This window comes from Ctenocephalides felis, unplaced genomic scaffold, assembly GCF_003426905.1.
Source record: "Ctenocephalides felis isolate EL2017-DRISC unplaced genomic scaffold, ASM342690v1 CF-g0.4_SCAFFOLD_01724, whole genome shotgun sequence".
NCBI lineage: Eukaryota > Metazoa > Arthropoda > Insecta > Siphonaptera > Pulicidae > Ctenocephalides > Ctenocephalides felis.
In genome coordinates, this window is record NW_020537878.1 from 1 (window position 1) to 22,140 (window position 22,140).

A 22,140-nucleotide genomic window follows, 5' to 3' on the forward strand; every position below is an offset into this window, starting at 1 on the left:
TATGCTTCGTTAAGTCAACGAGCAATTCTTGCCGCAAAGAATAATGATGTACACGCACTCAATTTCACCATTCAATTGAAAATTGCTGGTGATTTGGTGACATACCAATGATTCCGACTGGTCTTCTGTTCGACTTCAAACGATTGCAATTTCCAGTTCGTCTTGCGTTCGCAATAAAAGTCGCAAGGTCAATCGCTTAGTGTTTGCGGGATAAATTTCAAATAGATTATTTAGAAAATCATTGTTTTTCACATGGACAGTTATACGTTGCCTGTTCACGAGTTGGAAAACCATCCGCTTTTTGTGTTAACGTCAGACCAAAAAACAAAAATGTGGTTTACCAAAGAGCACTTCAATGAAACGGATAATTGCGGATTCACTTCATTTACTTAGAGAAGTTCAACTAAAAAACACTTCATTTTTGTAATCGAAATAAATTCATTACTGTTGTGTAATAGAATCAAATTTTTCCTTTTCAAATATAAAACAAACAAAAAATTTCTTCATCTTTCTCACGAAACCATCTTGTGGCAAAACGGAGTTCGTCGGGTTTGCTAGTATATTATAATTATAAATACTGATTTTTATAAATTGATATTATAGTATGTTATTAATTCTGACTGTTTTATCAAAATTATCGAGTTACATCAATTGGCTTTTAAATTCTTAAAACGTGAGGCTTAAAAGGGGAAGGGTTGAAAAAATCACGTAGAGGAAAAGAGGTCTACTAATATCACGTGTATTTAGTTTCTTCCTGAATTTGAAAAAAGAATCCAATTATCAATTTTTCGAAAAAATAAACCCAAAAATGCTACCATATTTTCTAGGTACTGATAATACACGTAATGTTGATTGTGGGAAAGGGGTTGATTTTAAATATCACCATGCACGTATCACCAAGGGCAGAGAAGTGTTTCAAAAATCCTCAAAAATCGAACAATTTCTTATAAAAAGGACTCTACTGACGAGCAAACTAAATGTCGACACAAACCGGAAGATTCTACTAACAAGCAAACTAAAATAAAAAGAATATACATATATTTATTAGTGGTAATTTATTGCGTGTAAAAGTATATAAAATATATTTATCTGTACTCTTGTAAGTATTTACATATATAGAAATTTAATATTTTTTTGTACACTTTTATGGCATTGTGATATTATGGAATGCTTTTATAATATTTAATTAAAATTAAATAATATAATATTTAACTGAAAATAATTGGTCTCTTGAACTTTCAATAATATTTATAATAAAATCATTATATTTAATATAAAAATTATACTAATATTATATATATATACATTAGGGTGGTCCTTAATATGGACATTTTCGAAATTCCTTGTTCCCAAGGGCTCAAATGGTTCCAAATTGAAAAAAAATATTTCTCTGAAAGTTTTAACTCTTAAAATTGTCTTTTAGATAGAGAGCAATTCAATCGAACTTCGTATGGAAATAGCATGGAAAAGATTTAGAATATTAAAAAAAAAATTTTATTATTTAGCGACAAATGAATTAAAAGTAAAAATTCGTGACATATTTTATTGAAAATTCAACGCTCTGCAAAATTTTTGAAAAATTTTTCATGCTAGTTTCCTACAAAACTTTGATTGAATTGCGCTCTATCTAAAAAGACAAAATTAGGAGCTAAAATTTTCAGAGAATTGTTTTTCATCAATTTGGAAGCATTTGAGCCCCTGGGAGCAAGGAAATTCAAAAATGTCCATATTAAGGACCACCCTAATATATTTATATATATATATAATATATATATATATGTATATATATTTAATATGTATACTATATTTATATAGTTATATAAAATATAGTTAAAAACAAAAAGTTTTTTAACCAGCAATCCATCCAGATAATAAAAATATAACTAAATTATTTTTTTAACATAAATTTTTTGACTTTCATACGTTTCGAATCCTAATTTGAATCTTTTCTCTGACACAAATTCGTTGTTTTATCTTTAAATTCTTTAAATTTGATTGAAAACGTTGTTTCCATCTTCTTTAAATTCTTTCAAATCGATACATAAAAACAAAATAAAATAAATATATGAGCGACGTCTATTCTGTTCCAATTTCTTTCAAATTAAATTATGGTTATCTTTATTGATTATTTTATCTTTTTGTAAATATATTTTCTAGTTTTGTTCAATAGCGAAAAGTAATTTTTCAAATTTATTATGCTTCATTCTTTTCTTTACATATTACATATTTACTTTTTTGTACATATTTTAATTTTTTAATGAATATACAGAGTCCATTTTTTATACACTGTATGCGGATATGATCCGAATTCGTCTTACCTACTGAAGAAAATTGTTTGTCACATTTTTTCTTATGTAATGTCAAATGCAATGTTATATATATTCGTAATTCAAATGTCCCGCCATTACTATTGGTGATGTTGGCAATAGTGTTCCCCTACTATAACTATGTATCCGCCATCTTATATTTATGTTTATGTTGAAAACTTTGTAAAATAATTCTCTTCTTGCTGAACCGTGAACCAAGTAACATTTAAAATAAACTGAGTAATTTAATGTAAGCATTTTTATTATACCACCTACAAATAAAAATATAGTATTATACTGCTTGATACCGAGCTCACTGCGGTTGGGATCCCCGGAACTAGGAATTAATAGCCTATGTTCTTACCAAGTGACCGTTAGGACTCAAAACGTATAAAAGCTTATGAAAAAAATTACATAGTTTAATTTTAATATTAATACCTAGATGTATGGCTGCAAAAACATTTTTTGCTTTTAATTATTTAGTGATTTATATATGTATTTATATTAAGGCAGGGCCGGTCCTGCCTTGCATGCAATGCATGCAAAAAATGCGGGCGCAAGCCTTAGGGGGCGCCAAAACGAGTTTCGGAAATTAAATTTATAATATGATATTTATATTTTTCATATAAAATCTAGAATTATTTATTTGAAATCTAGAATACTTAATAAATTATAATAAATAATTTAACTTAACTAGGGATACGAAGACACAAAAAGCATATTTATTTTGCAATGTGATATCAGTAGAAACAATTATCCGATTAATAACTCTGCAACTTAGTAAGTAACAGCTCTGTTTATTGCTTAATCTACTTATTCAATTTTTTCTTTGTTTGAAGTTACCGTGAAATCGAAAAAGAAATTATCTAGTGTTCAATCCCAAAAGCGCAAACCTGCGAAAGATTAAATTAATTGTTGGGCATTATTGACGAAAAATTGCTAGCTAATTTAATTGAATCGGAACTTGTTGAAAATATAAACAAATTATAAAAAATGGGGGGTCAGTGCTTAGAAAATGACTTGTTTATTCCGAGAAATTGAATTGTAACCTTTGCTTTTGTTGCAAATGTTTCGCATCTGTTGAACTTTGAATGTTGAAGATATGCGTGGAACAAATATGAAAAATGGAAGCAAAATTTACTTTGGAACGAAAATCTTAAGGCTTGGTTTATACCTAGTGGTGTCCAATTTAATAATTATTACTATACAGAATATTGTTCAAGAAATGTGTAAATTCTTTGCATTTTTACTGATTTTTGAACAATACTTCTAAAATACGTTAAAAATTTAACTTTAAAACAATAAGCTGATACTCTGGATATGACGGCTCTTATGATATTAATAAGGAGAAGTTTACGACGCAATTTTAGATATTGTAAATGATAAAAAATTAAATTAAATTAAAATTTAAAAAATCCAACATGAAATACGAGTGTTATGTTTGAAAATTAAATGCTAGTTTTTTTTAAATAAAAATATTGCACATACGTTAAAAATAATTGAAAATTTCAAAATACTTGATTATAATAAACCCCCAAATCGCCTCGATTTTCTGAATAAATTTAAAACCAAAATATTTTGATATACGCTTTTAGATTATATCTAATTTTTTGTGCACTAAATCCAGAATTAATTTATTTATTTCACTTAATATATTTGTTAAATTAAAGTTATAGAATTTAAGAAATGCATTTCAGAAATAGGATTTATTATTTTGATATCAAGATCTTTATATCAAAATAATAAATACTATTTCTGAAATGCATTTATTAAATTCTATAACTTTAACAAAAATATTAATTCTTTTGCTATGGTAGTCGAACTTACATCCTTAACCAATTTACTAGAAATTGAATATTACTAAAATGTGAAATTACTACCGGGATTGTTTTATTTATTGATATCGATAATAATAAATAAATTTAAAATCAATATATTTTATACCCTTCTAGATTATATCTAATTTTTTGTGTACTAAATCCAGAATAATTAAAAATTAATTTATAAAAAATATGTAAATATTTATATAATTTTAATGATAAACTGTTAAAACGGTGAAAATTAATAGGGGGGGAGGCGCTAGAAAAAAAGTTGCATGCGGGCGCTAAGGACCCCAGGACCGGCCCTGTATATATATATATATACATATACATATATATAAACTATCTCTACTGTCTACTTCCCCCTACGCCTTGTTATGTATCCACGGTCTAAAAACGGGCAAAGTCGACGGATAGTGAGCCTCCGCCAAATTGGCCCTCAGGGTGCCCCCCAAAGTCTCGTCGCCATTGGCGCCGGCATCTCCTGTCCTCAACGGATAAGTTGCCACTACAATTGGCAGCTGAAGTTTCACTTCTTTGTCCAGGCTTTTGGGCTCGATTATAAACTAGAGAAATAATAGATAATAGATAAAAGAAATAGATAGAAAAGTATACCAAGTCGCTGTAAGGATGTACATTAGGGTGGTTCTTAACATAAACATTTTCGAATTTCCTTGCTCCCAGGGGCTCAAATGGTTCCAAATAGATAAAAAATAATTCTTTGAAAGTTTTAGCTCTTTAATATTAACTTTTAGATAGAGCGCAATTCAATCAAACTTTGTATGGAAATAGCATGGAAAAAATTTTGAAAATTAAAAAAAAAAATTTTAGGTATAACTTAGCGACAAATGAATTAAAAGTGAAAATTCGTGTTATTGTCTATTGAAAATTCGACGCTCTGCAAAATTTTTGAAATTTTTTAACTTCCCGAAGGAGAAGTTTATGTTTTTATCAAAAATCCGATTCGCTAATTTTATGTTTTCTCGACGTTTCAAGCCATTCCGAATCGAATGAGACCAAATTTGGAAAAAGTATGTGTGTGTGTGTTTGTGTCTGTGAACAGATTTTTTGCCGTAAATCGACGTTTTTTCAAAAACGACTGGACCGATTTCAAAAATTTAAAAGTCATATGATGTACCTCGTTAAAGACTAGCGTTAATCAAAATTTTTTCGTCCACGTTTTAGCTCGCAATTTTGAATCGATTTTGAAAATTCAAAAACCGTTCGAAGGATATTGGTTGGGAATCGTGCCGTTTTATTGTAAGAATGTTAAAAAAAATCGACGATTTTCATGATTTTTTTTTTTGACGGTAGATATCATAGTCTTCTAGATCATACTAAAATATTACGGCCCTACAACAACTCGTTTTGCTTTAAAAATTCGTCAAAATTTGCAAAAATTGGTATCGTTTTTTTGACATTTGTCAAAATTAGACTTTTCATCGACCTTTGCTCAAAAACGCCTGAACTGATTTCAGAAATTTAAAAGCCATTCGATGTATCTCAATGAGCTCTATAGTTTGTCAGTTTTGTGAGACGATCTGCCGAGCCGTTTCTTTGTAATTTGGAAAAAAGTGTTAAACTTTTCGTCCATATTTAAGCTCATTCTACCGAATCGAAAACTCTTCGAAAGATATTCTAAAAAATCAAAAACTGTTCGAAAGAGTTGGGAATGATGCTGATTAGTTTTAGGTGAAAATTTTAATTCAACTTAGTTAAAATTTTAAGCCGATTTTCATGGAACTTTTTTTGGCGATATATATCATGGTCTTATAGAACTTACTGAAATATTACGGCCTTACGACAAGTAGTTTAATTTTCAAAAATCATCAAAGTTTGAGAAAATGAGTAGTTTTGTTGACGTTTGCTAAAATTAAAATTAGAAGATTTATTGGTATTAATAAACCATTAAAGTTCTACCGAAACTGGTTCAAATATAAAAATCGAAATTTGCTTCTATAAAATACTCCGAGTTAACGTGTTCGTTCGTTTTCAATTATGTGTAATAAATTTACTCGGAATACTTCTAATCACTCATAAATTAATTTGTTTATTATTGATTAAGTCGATTATTCACACATATCGGGAAGTTCGTGTAACTTGCCTCAAGGCTAAATACCAATACCAAATTGTTTCATGCTATTTCCATACAAAACTTTGATTGAATTGCACTCTATCTAGAAGACAATATTAAGAGCTAAAACTTTCAGAGAATTGTTCTTTATCAATTTGGAACCATTTGAGCCCTTGGGAGCAAGTAAATTCGAAAATGTCCATATTAAGGACCACCATAATGTACATATTTCTCAAATATTTCATTTACATAAGACGAATGGTAAATGGTAAATGGTAAATTACCAGAGTTAAAATAAATAAATGTTAATCAACTATTTCCTTCTACTTACGTAGACGTCGTACTTGACGTCCATCAAATGGCATCCCCTAAGATTCGTCGGGGGCAAAGGGGGCACGTGCAGGGGCTCCTTACGCCATTTGCAAGTCTCTCCAGGTCTGATGCGCCCCCCACGAGTTATGGCCGCCAATTCGCGGCGCTCCGTCCTCACGACTTTTCCTTGGGCCTTGTATTCTATAGTCTGGGAAAAGATTGAGTTGAAACAAAGAAAAAATATCGAAAAACAAAAATGGCAAAAATAACAAAATTACTAAGCGATAATAAACTAGTTGGTTTGGTATTTAGCCTTGAGGCAAGTTACATGAACTTCCCGATATATTTAAATAATCGACTTAATCAATAAAAACTAATTTTATTTATGAGTGATTAAAAGTATTCCGAGTGGATTTATTACACATCATTACGAACGAACACTTTGACTCGGAGTATTTTCTAAAAGCAAATTTTCAAAAATCAATAATTTTTATAATTGAACCAGTTTTCAAGACTTTAATGGTTTATTATGTTCAAGACCAAGTACTCATTATACCAAGTAAATCGTCTAATTTCAATTTTAACAAATGTCAAAGGAACTACTTATTTTCTCAAACTTCGATGAATTTTTAAAGTTAAACTATTTGTCGCAATGCCGTAATATTTCAGTAAGTTCTATAAGACCATGGTATATATCGCTAAAAAAAAATTCCATAAAAATCAGCTTGAATTTTTTTTTCAACAGTTAATTACAAGAAAACGGCTCGGTAGATTTTCACCTAAAACTGATCAGTATCATTCCCAACTAATATCTTTTGAACAGTTTTTGATTTTTTAAAATCGGTTCGATAGGATGAGCATAAATGTGGACGAAAATTTTAACACTTTTTTTCAAATTACAAAGAAACGGCTTGGCAGATCGTCGCACAAAACTGACAAACAATAGTCCTCACCGAAATACATCAAATGGCTTTTAAAGTTCTGAAATCGGTTCAGGCGCTTTTGAGAAAACGTCGATCAAAAGTCTAATTTTGACAAATGTCAAAAAAACTATACCAATTTTTGTAAATTTTGACGAATTGTTAAAGCTAAACGAGTTGTCTTAGGGCTGTAATATTTTAGTATGACCTAGAAAACTATGGTATCTACCGTCAAAAAAAAAAAATCATAAAAATCGTCGAATTATTTTTTTAAAAACGTTATTACAAGAAAACGGCCCGGCCGATCTTTACCAAAAACTAATCGGCACGATTCCCAACCAATATCTATCGAATGGTTTTTGAATTTTCAGAATCGATTCAGTATTGCGGGCTAAAACGTGGACGAAAAATTTTTCACTTTTCTGCAATTTACAAAGAAACGGCCGATCGCCGCACAAAACTCAAAGACGATAGTCCTCATCAAGATATATCAAATGGCTTTTAAATTTTTGAAATCGGTCCAGCCGTTTTGGAGAAAACGTCGATTTGCGGCAAAAAATCTGTTCACACACACCACTCACACACACACACACACATACACACACACTTTTTCCAAATTTGGTCTCATTCAGGAGATTCAGAATGGCTTGAAACGTCGAGAAAACATAAAATTAGCGAATCGGATTTTTTGATGAAAACATAAACTTCTCCTTCGGGAAGTTAAACTAAAATAAGCAAAAATAGAATAAAATTTAGAACACAGAAAGGCACAATGGCAAATAATAAAAACAAATCAATCATTTGGTCCTGTCTAATTACCTCCGTTAAGGCCGCTCTGATATTTTTAATAGTTATCCCACTGTCATTCGTAACAGTCGCATTGATAAGGACAGTCTCACCAGGAACATATCCGCCTCTGTCCAGACTGACGTCACAAACCAGGGCTCCGCCCCCCACACAGGCCACGCCCCCAACTTTGTGGGACACTGCACACCGATAAGGTTGCTAACAATAAAACAAAATATAATAGAATTATTTTTATAAAAGTCGATTGTGTTACTATTATCGTCTTACCGCCAATACAGGTGGTTCCAAATTCAAATCCACAGGGTTCATAACGATGAACACCTGTTGATTTTTATGGGTGACCCCATGGGGCTCCCTGAGTGCGGCTCTGCAATAATATTGTACCCAACCGTGTTTACCGAGAAACGTGGAAGGTAGACCTAAAGGCAGGCCTAGTTTGAAAGGGAAGCTGTGGATGCCTGGCGATAGGACAGTGGCACCTTGACCTGAAAAAAATCGAAATAAAAAATATTATATTATTTTATAAATAATATTTAAAAGACGAGGTACTGAGGTATAGTACCTCACATCACATCCATTTTTTCTGAGGTATGCCAAAATGTTCAGAAACCTTCAAAGCGTCGAGAAATGCAAAAATTCTCAATTTCGATTTTTGGACGATTACAATAACTTACCCTACGGGAATTTAAAAATATGCAAATATCAATGATGATAACAACAGTAACAATAAAAAACTAAAATTTGGTAAATAGAACACAATTAAAAATAACATTTTTGAAAAAAATTTACTTTGAAAAAATAAGATTTTTTAAAAACTATAAATTGGACAAAAAATTACTTTTTTTGAAAAAAAAAATTTTTAAAAAAAAAAATTTTTTTAAATTTTTTTTTAAAAAAAAATTTTTTTCTTTATTTTGACATATTGTAGAAGATCTGAACTTTTTTTTCAAAGCAATCGCACTGCTTTAACAGCATAGGGACAAAATATAAAGCGTGTAAGCACCGCATCGCTCTCTAACGCATAAGCATTGGTACGGAACCCATAGGAATGTTAACAAAATTTATACTTATTGTTAAAATCTCTATAAAATATCTGATAATTTGATGTGCATATGTCTAATGATCATTTTTGACCGCCAAATGGCTCATTTTTTTACTTTTTTCTCCATATCTCCGAAACCGCTAGACCTACCTTCATGAAAATTTTATCGATTCTTTATCTTGTCAATACAAGTGAAATGTTTTTTGAATTATTCAAATCGGACGCTCCGTTCTCTTAAAAACTGAGTTACCGTTTTCGGCACTTTTTGCCCCGTATCTTCGGAACGACTAGACCTGCCTTCGCCAAAAACTAATCAGCACGTTTCCTTATCAATACGAATCGAATGTTTTTTGAATTATTCAAATCGGTTGATCTGTATTCCCGAAATCGTCGACGAAAATTTGTATCCGCACATACATACACACACGTACATACACACACACACACACACACACACATACATCCATTTTTTCTAAGGTATGCCAAAATGTTCAGAAACTTCTAAAACGTAAAGATATATAAAAATTTTCATTTTTGATTTTTTTGCGATTACTATAACTTACCCTACGGGAAGTTAATAAATTTTTGCTCGAATATTCTGTAATATATCCGCAAATTTAGCGTAATTTAGAGTTGTATTTGACTGAATTCATTCATTGTTCATTTTTATAGATAGTAAATAAAATTATTTTAATTTTAATTAGTAGAACTAAAAAATAATCTTTTTGTCTTGATTATAACTATGAAAATAATTATTCGTTATTCATGCATCATTTTCACATATAAGAATGAAAATATTTTTATGATATTGAAAGGAAAGTTTTCGAATAAATAAAAATAATACATTAATAAATGACAAAAATTCATTAAATTAGAAGAAAAATAAAAAAAATATTAGGTACATGTTGATACATACTTGTTAATATCAATATTAGTTTTAAAAACGATTAAGCTAAACTCGGGTATTATCTGTTCTATATTAGATTAGTATTAGAATTTTAAACATTCTAATTGTTTTTTTGTTTAATAAAATATGATTTCAAAAAACTGAGAACGTCTATCGAATTGCTACCTTTGTTTACGCACAAAATTTCCTGAAAGAGAAAATACTCTCATACTTGCGACCAATTTATGCTTAATTGTTTTTAAAGCCTGATATAATAATTCTAAGTTTTTTGTTCTTTAATTTGTGACTTCTAGGGTTTAAAACTTTTTTTAAGTTTGAGTAGAAGAAGTTACTTCTTTAAGAAGAAGTCACACTGATTTAAATTAATATATACACTGGTATAAAAATCTAAATTAAAATATACAAAACCTTTCTGGGGACCATTGCAGACTGATAAGATATCAAATGCTATTGAACCGATATGATTTCAAGAATCAAAACGCTTTCATCTATCTTTTATATTTGGCTATATTTGTCATTTTCCATTTATACAGTGAAAACCGACTTTTTTCACTAAAAAACCGGTTTTCGAATTCCATAATTTTCGCCAAAAAAACGGTTTTTAAAACCGGTTTTTGAAAACCGGCAAACCCTAATAAATATATTATTACTATGGTTAATGAACAAACCTGGTTCCCCAAGTAATCTCATCCTGAAATCAATATAGTTCTCTCTGTCTCTTGTTCTGACATCACGTGAAGATCTGACTTTTACTACACCTTCACCGATCACATGGAAATGCAGACCTAAAAACACAAAAAAAATTATAATAAAAAAATATCATTTATTAATATAGTTATTAGTACCTATTATTATTTACCTAATGTGGGAATATCCTCCTGAAGTTCCAACAAAACCCTTCCGGATAAAAATTGTCCAGGAAAGTACAAGAGTGAAGTATTGTCGAACAGGACCAGGAATTTAATCAGTTTTCGAGGCATCTTGGTAGATGATCATTAACACGATCACCAGGAGATAACTGAAACAACCAGAAGACAATAATATATTTATTGTAAAACCTTTTGTTTATTTATTTATTTTTAAATATATAGCCCACAGATTTCTTCCAAGAGGATTCAAAAATACAATTATTTTACACAATGAATAACAATTAAAATATATACAAAATTACAATATATAGCTATTAACATAAAATGTTCAACATAAAATTATATATGATGCAGAATGTAACAATATTATTTATAAACAGATTAAGATGAAATAATGAGATATTTGAAAATAAAATAAAAAGGTTAACTTGTGCAGATGGAGATTATTTGATTAGGTGAAGTGTTGTGAATATCCATTTCATTATTAATTAAGTTAAAGTTAGAGGACATAAGTAAAAAAGCCGAATTTAAGAGAGAATTAGATTTAGGAGTAGGAAAATTGAAAAATAATTGTGAACGCGTAGATAGCCTTGGCATATTAAAGGATAGTTGGTTAAGAATAAGAGGACAGTCTATAGAATTATTGCAAAGTGTAAATAAGAACATAATTGTACAGATAAATCGACGTGAGGCAAGGGAAGGAATACCAAATTCTTTTAGTAAAGTGTTGTGGTCAAAGCCACGTTCAGGGTAAATTTTCTATGTTTTATAATAAAGATATTTCAGAAATTTTCGCTGAACCTTCTCTATCGCATCAGAGTTGTTGATTTGATGAAGATACTAAATAATCGAACCATATTCTAATTTTGAACGTACATTAGAATAGTACATGCAAAAAAGTGCATTGTTAGAATTGAATTGTTTACAATTTCTCAATATCAAACCTAAAGATTTATGTGCTCTATTAAAAATATCTGTTATATGATCAGTGAAAAACAAACCAGAATCAAATAAAACTCCTAAATCTGAAATTTTATTACATCTATCAATGCTGGTGTTAGAAATTTTATAATCAAAATGTATTGGAGCGCGCTTATGTGAAAAACTAAGAATCTTGCACTTTGATATATTTAAATGTAATTTGTTATAGACACACCAAGAGTGGAAAAAGTCAAGTTGAGACTGTAATAATAAGCAGTCATCAATATAATTTATTTTGAGATATAGTTTGAGATCATCTGCAAATAATAAATGTGGACAGTTAATAATTTCAGATAAGTCATTAATAAAAATAATAAATAGTAGTGGACCAAGAATGGATCCCTGAGGAACACCTGAACTGATATTTTCAATGTTGCTCCATTAAGATAGACAAACTGTTTACGATTATGAAGATAACTCTTAAAAAAATAAATAAGTGAAGAATTAAGACCAATCTTAGATAATTTAGTAAGAAGAATGTTATGATCAATTTTTTAAATAAACAAATAATACAATACTATTTATATATTCCGGATAATAAAAACATTTTTAGTTTCCAAGCCTCAGTAACATTATTTCTGCAACCTTGCTGGCTTTAATTAAATATGTTAATAAAGTTGAAAAAGATATTAAATTATATGTAACGTAATTGATAACTGCAATTTCATGTTTTGTTCAGTAATAAGACTATGATTAAGTTTATGAACAATTTTTTTTATAACTTTTATGTCGTTCCGACGAGGTCGTGCATGACTAAAAATCTAAATGGCAATTCTCACGGAAGGCCAACAAATTGCATTGTGTATTCTTCATGTTGTTAAATTAATACGAGACTTATAATTATTTTATAAAAAATCTCAAAAACTAGATACTCAAGCATCGTCAAAAATATAGCCAATCTGTCATGAAAAGAAGTTGTTAATAGCTGGATAATGTAATACCCTATTCAAAACCCTAAATGAATAAGAGCCTTTTTATTCAAAGTTTTTACTATCTTTTTATACTATTGTCACTATAAAGACAATACTTTGTCTCACTGGTTGCTATTCTCAGATTTATATTTTTATACTTTTGAATAAATAATTAAAATAATTTAGATCAAGAAATACAAAAAATATATATGGCTATAACATTCTGAACAACTAAGTATAATTATTTTATATTCAACAACAATAATGTAAATAGATAGGTACATTGATGGATATGTGATATCATAAATAAAAATATTTTTTATCCATATTTTTATTGGCTTACAATATTTTAAAAGGTTTGCTTTAACAGTCAACTTCTAACACTCCATTTATTTAGTTAACAAAATTTCCAGACAAGTAAATCTGAAGTTCTTGTAAGATGATAATTACATATTGGCAGAAAAAATGCATTTAGATATTTACTTACAAATAATTTAATATATTTATAATTTAATAATTTTTGTCCATTATACGTCAAAATAATATTCCTCTCGTATAACCGTTACGGCCTGTTGCACTCTGACCTGAAACGAGGCCTAATTTTAGGTTGAGTGCACTTTTGGCCTGATGGCGGGAAATGGGACACTTGCCAATAAGCACATGTTTAAATAATCATAAATAAATTTATTAATCTATTTATCCAAAATTAATAATAAAAGACAATAAATACATTTTAGTAAGACTTTTTGCAAGTAATAGAAATCATGCTGAAAATTTGAACTCAAATGAAACAGATGTTTATTTTTTATGAAATAAATGGTAATGTGGAGAAAAATGTAAAAAAAATTCAGTATTTAAGATATATTAGATTTTAGAGGGAATATAATTTTGACAAAAAAACACAAATTAAAAATGCCATAATGAAAAGAATGCTTTTACCCATTTTACATTTTAAAAAGAATTCATTTACCCATTCTAGATTTTGAAAAGTGATCAATGTGAAAATCCCGTTTGAAATTCCCATTTCAAAATAATTTCAAGAATTTCATTATTGTTTAAAAAATCATAAGAAATTCCGAAATATCACGATAGTCTCTATTTGTGGAAAGAGAATTTTTGCTTTGTTATTGTTCAATACAATGTTATTTGTGAGAAACCAATTTGCATTATACAAAATAATACAAAAGTTGGGAATAATTTTGAAAAAAAAGCAGAAAACTTGTTATAGTTGCGAATAAAATAAGTTATCATAATATGATGTTCATAATAAGAAGAGAAATGTTTTAGAGAAAAAGCCTAGGAATATTTATATATAAGTTTTTCAGACGTTCAAACATATTTGAAAAAAAAAATTAATTAATAATTTGTAATTTGAAAATACAGTTGTTAAAAATTGTAGCAAACATATTATATTCATTAATGCTTTATAGATGATATCACTTTTGTATTCCTAGTGATGATATAATTATAACTTGTTAAAAAAAAATTACAATTTTTAATTGCAACTAAAGATAATGGACTCGATTAGTTTTTTTTCATACTACATTAAATTAATAACAAATTAGAACTAAAAACCAATTAACTTTTGCCAATATTCTAATTATTACAAAAATTTCTTTCAACACAAAACAAGAAATTTAGTTTACCATATGAATTGCAAGATTGCAATTCAATTTATATTGGTAAAACTAGTCAAAATTTTATAAAACGACTTGAAAAACACAAAAACAATGAAAAAGTCCTAAACAATTCAAAACTATGCTTACAGAACATATTAGCACAATAAAACATAATGAAAACTTCTTCAACCCACATTCAGATTTATAATTAAGAAATAAAAAAATGAACTAAAAATTGTTTATGAAATGGTTCATGAAATCATTTGTATAGATTGCAACTCTATAAATATTGATGAAACTAGTTAGACCATATTAGCACAATAAAACAAAAATATTTTTTAACCCTACTATACTACATTCTGATTTATAATTAAGAAATAAAAAATGTTCTATAAATTGTTTATGAAATTAATTGTATAAATTGCGACTCAACTTATATGGGTGAAACTAGTCAAAATTTAATAAAACGACTTCAATGACATAAAAATAATAAAAAAAGTCCAAAACAATATAAAACTCTGTTTACAGAACATATCAACAAAATAAAACATAATTACTCTATGTAAAGATGTAAATTGTTTATTAAATTAATTGTATAGATTGCGACTTAACTTATATAAGTGAAACTAGTTAAAATTTTATAAAACGACTTTAATAACATAAAAATAATGAAAAAGTACCAAACAATTAAAAAATATGCTTATAGAAAACATTAGCACAATAAAACATAATAAAGACCTTTTTAACCCTAGTATACTATATTCAGATTTATAATTGAGAAATTAAAAAATGTACTAAAAATTGTTTATAAAATGGTTTATGAAATTAATTGTATAGATTGCAACTTAACTTATATAGGTTTTTTAAAATAACGTCAATAATATCAAAATAATGAAAAAGTCCCAAGCAATTTAAAACTATGCTTACAGAACATATTATCACAATGAAACATAATAAAGACTTTTTAACCCTAGTATACTACATTCAGATTTATTACCAAGAAATAAAAAATTTACTGAAAATTGTTTATTAAATTAATTGTATAGATTGCGACTCAACGTATATAGGTAAATAAAACCATTTCATTGACATAAAAACAATGAAAAAGACCCAAACAATTTAAAACTACCACATTACCTACAACCTACTATACTACATTCAGATTTATAATTAAGAAATAAAAAATGTACCAAAAATTTCACAGTTTTGGTAATAAATTGACTAAATTTGTTAAACATAATATATACTGTTTAAACCTACTATGGTAAGTTTTAAAGAAAATTTAATCAAAAGACGATTTAAAATAAACATAAAAATATTGTAAAAGTCCAAAACAATTTAAAACTATGCTTGAGAACACATTAGCACAATGAAAAATAATGACGACTTTTTTAACCCTACTATACTACATTCAGATTTTAAATAAACAATAAAAAATGTACCCAAAATTTCATAGTTTTGGTACTAAATTGACTAAATTTATTAAGCATAATATAGACTTTATTAAAGCTACTGTATTATATTTCAAAGAAAATTTAATCAAAAGACGATTTAGAAACAAAAAGTTTTCTGGATTATATTTCGAAATTTGTTGGAAAGCAGCAGAAAATTGTGCCAAAAAATTCTTAGTTATAATAATGAACTTCTTCAATAACATTAAACAAGGAAGAAATCCAAAACAATTTAAAACTATGCTTACCGACCACAATATAACATAATAAAGATATTTGTAACCCTTATATTCTACATTCAGATTAATAATTAAGAAATAAAAAATGTACTAAAAATTTTACAGTTTGGGTAATAAATTGACTAAATTTATTAAGCATAATATAGACTTTATTAAAGCTACTGTATTATATTTCTAAGAAAATTTAATCAAAAGATGATTTAGAAACAAAAAGTTTTCTGGATTATATTTCGAAATTTGTTGGTAAGCAGCAGAAAATTGTGCCAAAAAATTCTTAGTTATAATAATGAACTTCTTCAATAAGATTAAACAAGGAAAAAATCCAAAACAATTTAAAACTATGCTTACAGAACATATCAGCACATTAAAACATAATGAAGACTTTTTTTAACCCTAGTATACTACATTTAGATTAATAATTAAGAAATAAAAAATGTACTAAAAATTTTACAGTTTGGGTAATAAATTGACTCAAATTATTAAGCAAACCTACTGTATTATATTTCGGAAAAAAAATATTCAAAATATGGGAAGGATCTTTCATAACCATTTACAAAGGAACAAATTAACTTTTTGTTTCCAGGATTTCATATATCAAAATTTATTGGTGAGAAGCAAAAAATTGTGCCAAAAAATTCTGAGTTATAATAATGATCTAACTATTTAGTTTATTGCTATAAACAAACAAATTTACTGCAAACGACACGTTAATGCAAAAAGCACTTGTAAACTTGTACCCATATATTTAAAACTACAAAAACACAATTTTCATGTACAAATCAATCCCATACCTGCAAAATTCTATATCAATCTCTTAATCACTTATTACTTTGCATTTTCGCACACAATTTCCTTCACAATTCACTATTTACATCTCGTCTAACAAAAATTCTCTACATTTTATTAACACATCGATCTCGACAGACTTATCGGAATGTCGTAACTATTATTATAAACACATATCGTTAATAAGTCTTCTATACACATATATGTATGTTAAGAATACATTTAAAATTTATTGTTCAAGGTACGCCATGCCACTTTAGGAGATGTCCGCGGCGGTTTTGCGTCGGAGTCGCAGGCGAACAAACTTGAGTATCGCAATCGGCGGCCGTGTCACAAAGAGAGAGAGGGATGATGATGGTGATTTTGATGGGTAAGAAGAGGATGGATAGTGCGGTGGGGAACGGTTGGGGAATAAGAAACAAATGTTTTTTAAAAGGTGGACGCGGTTTTTAAAACTGTGTTTCATAGACTTGGACTTTCACTTTTTATGCACTGGTTCTCAAAAGAGAAAATAGAGTTAAGTGTAATAGGTGGTAATAAAGCCACGTTTTTATTTTCCGCTGGTATCAGCAAAACTTTTCCTCTCTGTGTCTTCTAGGGAATGCAAAACCGTTGGAAAATTTCAATATCGGTATTTCGGTAATTTTTCATTTTAAAACCGGAATACCGGTAAATTACCGGAATTTTTATTATCTTACACGAACGTAAACAAAATTGAAAGTTACTAGTACAAATATAAAAAAAATGTATATACAACTACAACTATATTCAACTAAACAATTAGAACAATAAAATAAAACAATTTTATTTTTTTAAATAATACTTCAACAAAAGTATATCCAATTTAATTAATTCATTATCACTATCGAGTGTATTGAGTACTTTTCACCAAAAACAAACTTATGAGTAAGAAAGACCAAAAACTCATAAAAGATCATATTACATTATTATAATAAACTGTATTGTTTGTATCCGATGTGTTAAATTAGCATAATCTCCTATATTTTTAAAAAATAATTTTCTACACTAATTCAAGATCGGATACTTTGTCAAGATAAATAATAAGTTACTATAATTGTTGAGTATTGTTATTTAAAACGAGCATCACATTGCTTCTATAGTATTTTCAAACTTCGAAATGTTGTCAAAAAATAATATTTTATAATTGTAATAAGAAGCAAAGATATTTTGTAATTATCATAATTATTATGTATAAAGTTAAAAAAAATAAAGATTACGCAGAGGTAATCTGTATGATGTAAAATATTTTGGTGCAAATATCACTTAAAAAACCGTTACATTTTTACAAAAGATGAAACAAACATCATTATCTATTAGTCCAATTCTATTTATTGTAACACGATATGAAGCCCTTAGTAAAGCAATAAATATTCAGTTTAATGACGAGTTGAGATAATATTTTATATTTGATTATCTTATAGAATCACTTGAAGATATAGCTGTTTATGCGATTATGGAATTTAAAGATAAATTTGTTCCGAGAAATTTAAACTTTAGTTTAAATTATGTATCAAATAGCGCTTATGTAAAAATATGGAAAATACCGGTATTTTTGGAAAAATTACCGGAAAAAATATCGCCAAAAAATCGGGCGGTTTACCGGTAATTCGGTATACCGGCATACCGGTATTGCATTCCCTAGTGTCTTCTGTATCTTTTATCGCTTAAGTCGTCGTCATCTGCATTCTTTTAAAGAATAGTACTGCATAGCTGAAGAGACTTTACTGATAATATCAGTAAAGTCTCTTCAGCTATGCAGTACTTAAAAAAAATAGAGATAGGCAAGGTTCTCAGGTGGAAAAGACACATGGTGATTTTGCTATGCCATCCACAAAAATATTGCTTCTTTGCGTCTTTTGTATATTTTATCGCTTAAGTCGCCATCATCTGCATTATTTATCAACAGAATCTTTCTTATTGGTGACTTTGTCATGGTGCATCTCAACTCTCCAGCCAGGTTTCCGACTTTCCCTAGAATCCAAGTCTCCGATCAAACTGGTTCAGAATGATAAAAAATATAACTAGTGGTGTATGGCATCGTGCCTGAAAGCAAATTGCTGGAACTTCCTGTACCGTAATGAAATATTCGAGGAATATTAAATGTTTTCAAATAAATTATCATAATTATTAGAGTGAACTAGAATTAGAATTAAAATCTGCCTTATTTTTTTGCTATTGAAAATTTTTTTTGACAAAATTAAAAAAAAATCTTTCTCTAAAATCAATCGTTTCGTCAACACAATCAGAAAGGTTTTTAAATCATTCAAAACGTATGCTTGGTTCTCTCAAAACTGCCATGTTTTGCACATTTAACTCTGTATCTCCAAAACGACTGGACCTGCCGTTGCCAAAATCTAACTACAACGTCTCTCCATCATTTCGTACCGAATGTTTTTTGGATCATTCAAATTAGTTGATCCGTTCTCCTAAAAATTGATATTTTTAGCATTTTTTTGCTCCATATCTCCGAAGACGCTAGAACTGCCTTTGCCAAAAACTAATTAGCACATCTCCCTGTCAATAGGAATCGATTGCTTCTTGAATTTTTCAAATCGGTTCATCCATACGCCCGAAAACGTCGACATACACACACGTCCATTTTTTCTGAGGTATGCCAAAATGTTCAGAAACCTTTGAAACGTGAAGATATGCAAAAAGATTCATTTTCGATTGGTTTCCTTGCCTTGTATGTACAGGAAAAGAAAAAAATGTGTGAAAAATATACCATTTCGTAGAAAAAAAACTCTTTATAGTTTTCCTTTCCTTGTGTATAGTTTATACAGTTTCAACCCTTCTGCTTTCTTTCTGCATTTTCCATATCATGTTTCCGAATCATCAGCATTCTTTACAGTCTATTTTATTTCTTGTCTTTTTATATTATGTTATTGCTTGTCTGTAGAGTCCTTTTTTATTTCCTATGTGCTATTTTTACTTCTTAGTGAAACCTTCTTTTTCTCGTGTCTAGATTATTTGTTCTTCAGTAGAGTTCTCTTTTTATCTTGCATGTTGCTATTTAATTTGCTCTTTAAAAAAGTTAGTTTTTGCTTTGACTCTGATCTGATCAATCTATCTTCTCATCGTCATTTTGTCAATGTTTATGTATCATCTTCCAATTTTTAACCTATTCTTAGACAATATTTTCAACTTAGCTCCTTGCTAAGATACGAATAGTGTTGTCAAAATATAAATTTTTAAAAGTATTTCAAGAAAAAATCAAGCAAATGGTAATAATTGAATCCAATTGGCGTTACTGGCTTGTAGTAATATAGGATAGCAAGCTTATTCAAGAATTCGCTTAAGAATTTTGAGAATGACATGGTAACCGCCTTTTTTGTCCCACACAAATATATGATGGTCGTTAAACAATGAACACATATGTGTACACAGGTGTGGAGGACCACGAAAAAGACAGTTGATGGAAAACTTACTAATTTAAAATATTTTTGAAGTAAAACTTCTTTAAGCGCGACTAGGGTGTAAATATGTGAAAATGCAACGGAAAAGCGTTACGCTCGAGTCGAGTTCGTCATTCGCTTTCGATATTATCATTTCTATACGAATCGATTGTGATTGGCCGTTAAAACAATAAAATAATAAAACTTATGAAAAATCTGTGCCGTGTAAGAAACGTAAGTTTATTGAATTAATTTGTATTATTCGTGGTTATTATATATTTTTAGAAATTATTTTTATAGGCTAGACACATACTACAGTTGCTCAAAGAATGAGACTGTATCGCCAGCGAAATAGTCAAAATAAAGCAAACAGTTAATTTTAATTATATGACAAGTGAAACAACTGTTCTCGGTCAAATGTCAAAGCTTACAATTTCATTTTACTGATTTTTTAACAAATTATATATTGATATATTGACTTTTTTATTTATTATTTATTAAAAAAAATAATTTGATTAATAGAAAACCTGAAGATGATACACACCAGTTATGTTATTTAACTTTAATTTAACGTTAACGAAAAAAATATAAATAACAAAAAACATTTTTGTACTATTTAAATTACTTCTTCTATAGAAAAAATTACTTATATGAATTAAATATGTTCAAATTCTTTTTTTAGAACAAGACTCATACCTCTTGTTTATAAAAATTTTAAATGCATATATATATATATATATATATATATATAAGGTAAACAAAAAATAAAATATAAAAAAATAAATTATCGTTTGAATAAGCATCCTACCAGATCTCCTATTTATTACAAATACAAATAAAGTAAAAAATTGCATCAAGAATCGAAGGCACGATAGTCGACCATCGCTAAATGAAAATGATGTAATATATATAATTGTTTATTTATAATAATTCAATAATAATATAACCGATAAGTAATTAACTCATGAGCTGAAACGAAATGCTATAGTGTTTCTAGTTAAATTTCAAACTACCGAGTAAAGAATTTCATTTGATAAGTAATATTAGCTATAAAAATAATACAGAACGTTTGAGTCGAATTTTTACTAGAAAAGAAGAAATTTAAATTTCAAACTAATTTACTTTTTTATTTAATTAACCTTCGTTAATTCCACAATACATATGTTCAAATTTTGAAAAGTCCAACATTTTTACTATATTTTTGATTATGCCAATATGGATATCAAACAATATGTTGCTAAATAACAGTCTATAAACAATCATATTATTATTAGTATCTTTTTAAATTATAATTAATTAATAATATAAGGTGACCATACGTCCCGATTTTCCGCCTTGCGTCCCGGCTTTTTCTAAAAACAATATTTGTCCTAGTATTAGGTGTTTTGTCCCGGATTGTCCCGGATTTTTTGATGATCTTTGAAATTTTTGATTGGTAATATATTTTTAAATATATTTCAACTAAAAAAATTTAATTAAAAGAATGTATATAAGTTTGTGGTGCAAAAAAATATGGTCACGTTATATAAAATAATGTAACTGTTAGTTAGTTTTAAGGTCGTCTTGAATTCATATTGATTCAATGCAATAGTATAAATTAATAAATCATTTAGAATGATCATTGATTCTTGTTTATATATTGTTTAGTAAGAGAATAACCAGAATACTACTATAATTGTC

At 28.3% G+C, this 22,140-nt stretch overlaps 1 protein-coding gene across 1 annotated transcript in view; it reads right to left on the reverse strand.

Annotated features, from left to right (window-relative positions):
- Window positions 1-4,478: 4,478 nt before the first annotated feature.
- Window positions 4,479-22,140, reverse strand: part of LOC113374346 (arrestin domain-containing protein 2-like) — a 31,573-nt gene continuing 13,911 nt past the window's right edge. Inside the window, exons 2-7 of the mRNA XM_026614445.1 lie at window positions 11,048-11,206; window positions 10,857-10,973; window positions 8,507-8,724; window positions 8,252-8,437; window positions 6,532-6,720; window positions 4,479-4,692 (exon numbers count right to left, since the gene is read on the reverse strand). Of these exons, the coding sequence (XP_026470230.1) occupies window positions 4,492-4,692; window positions 6,532-6,720; window positions 8,252-8,437; window positions 8,507-8,724; window positions 10,857-10,973; window positions 11,048-11,168 (1,032 nt within the window). The 5' untranslated portion in view covers window positions 11,169-11,206 and the 3' untranslated portion in view covers window positions 4,479-4,491. The remainder of the gene's footprint in view (window positions 4,693-6,531; window positions 6,721-8,251; window positions 8,438-8,506; window positions 8,725-10,856; window positions 10,974-11,047; window positions 11,207-22,140) is intronic.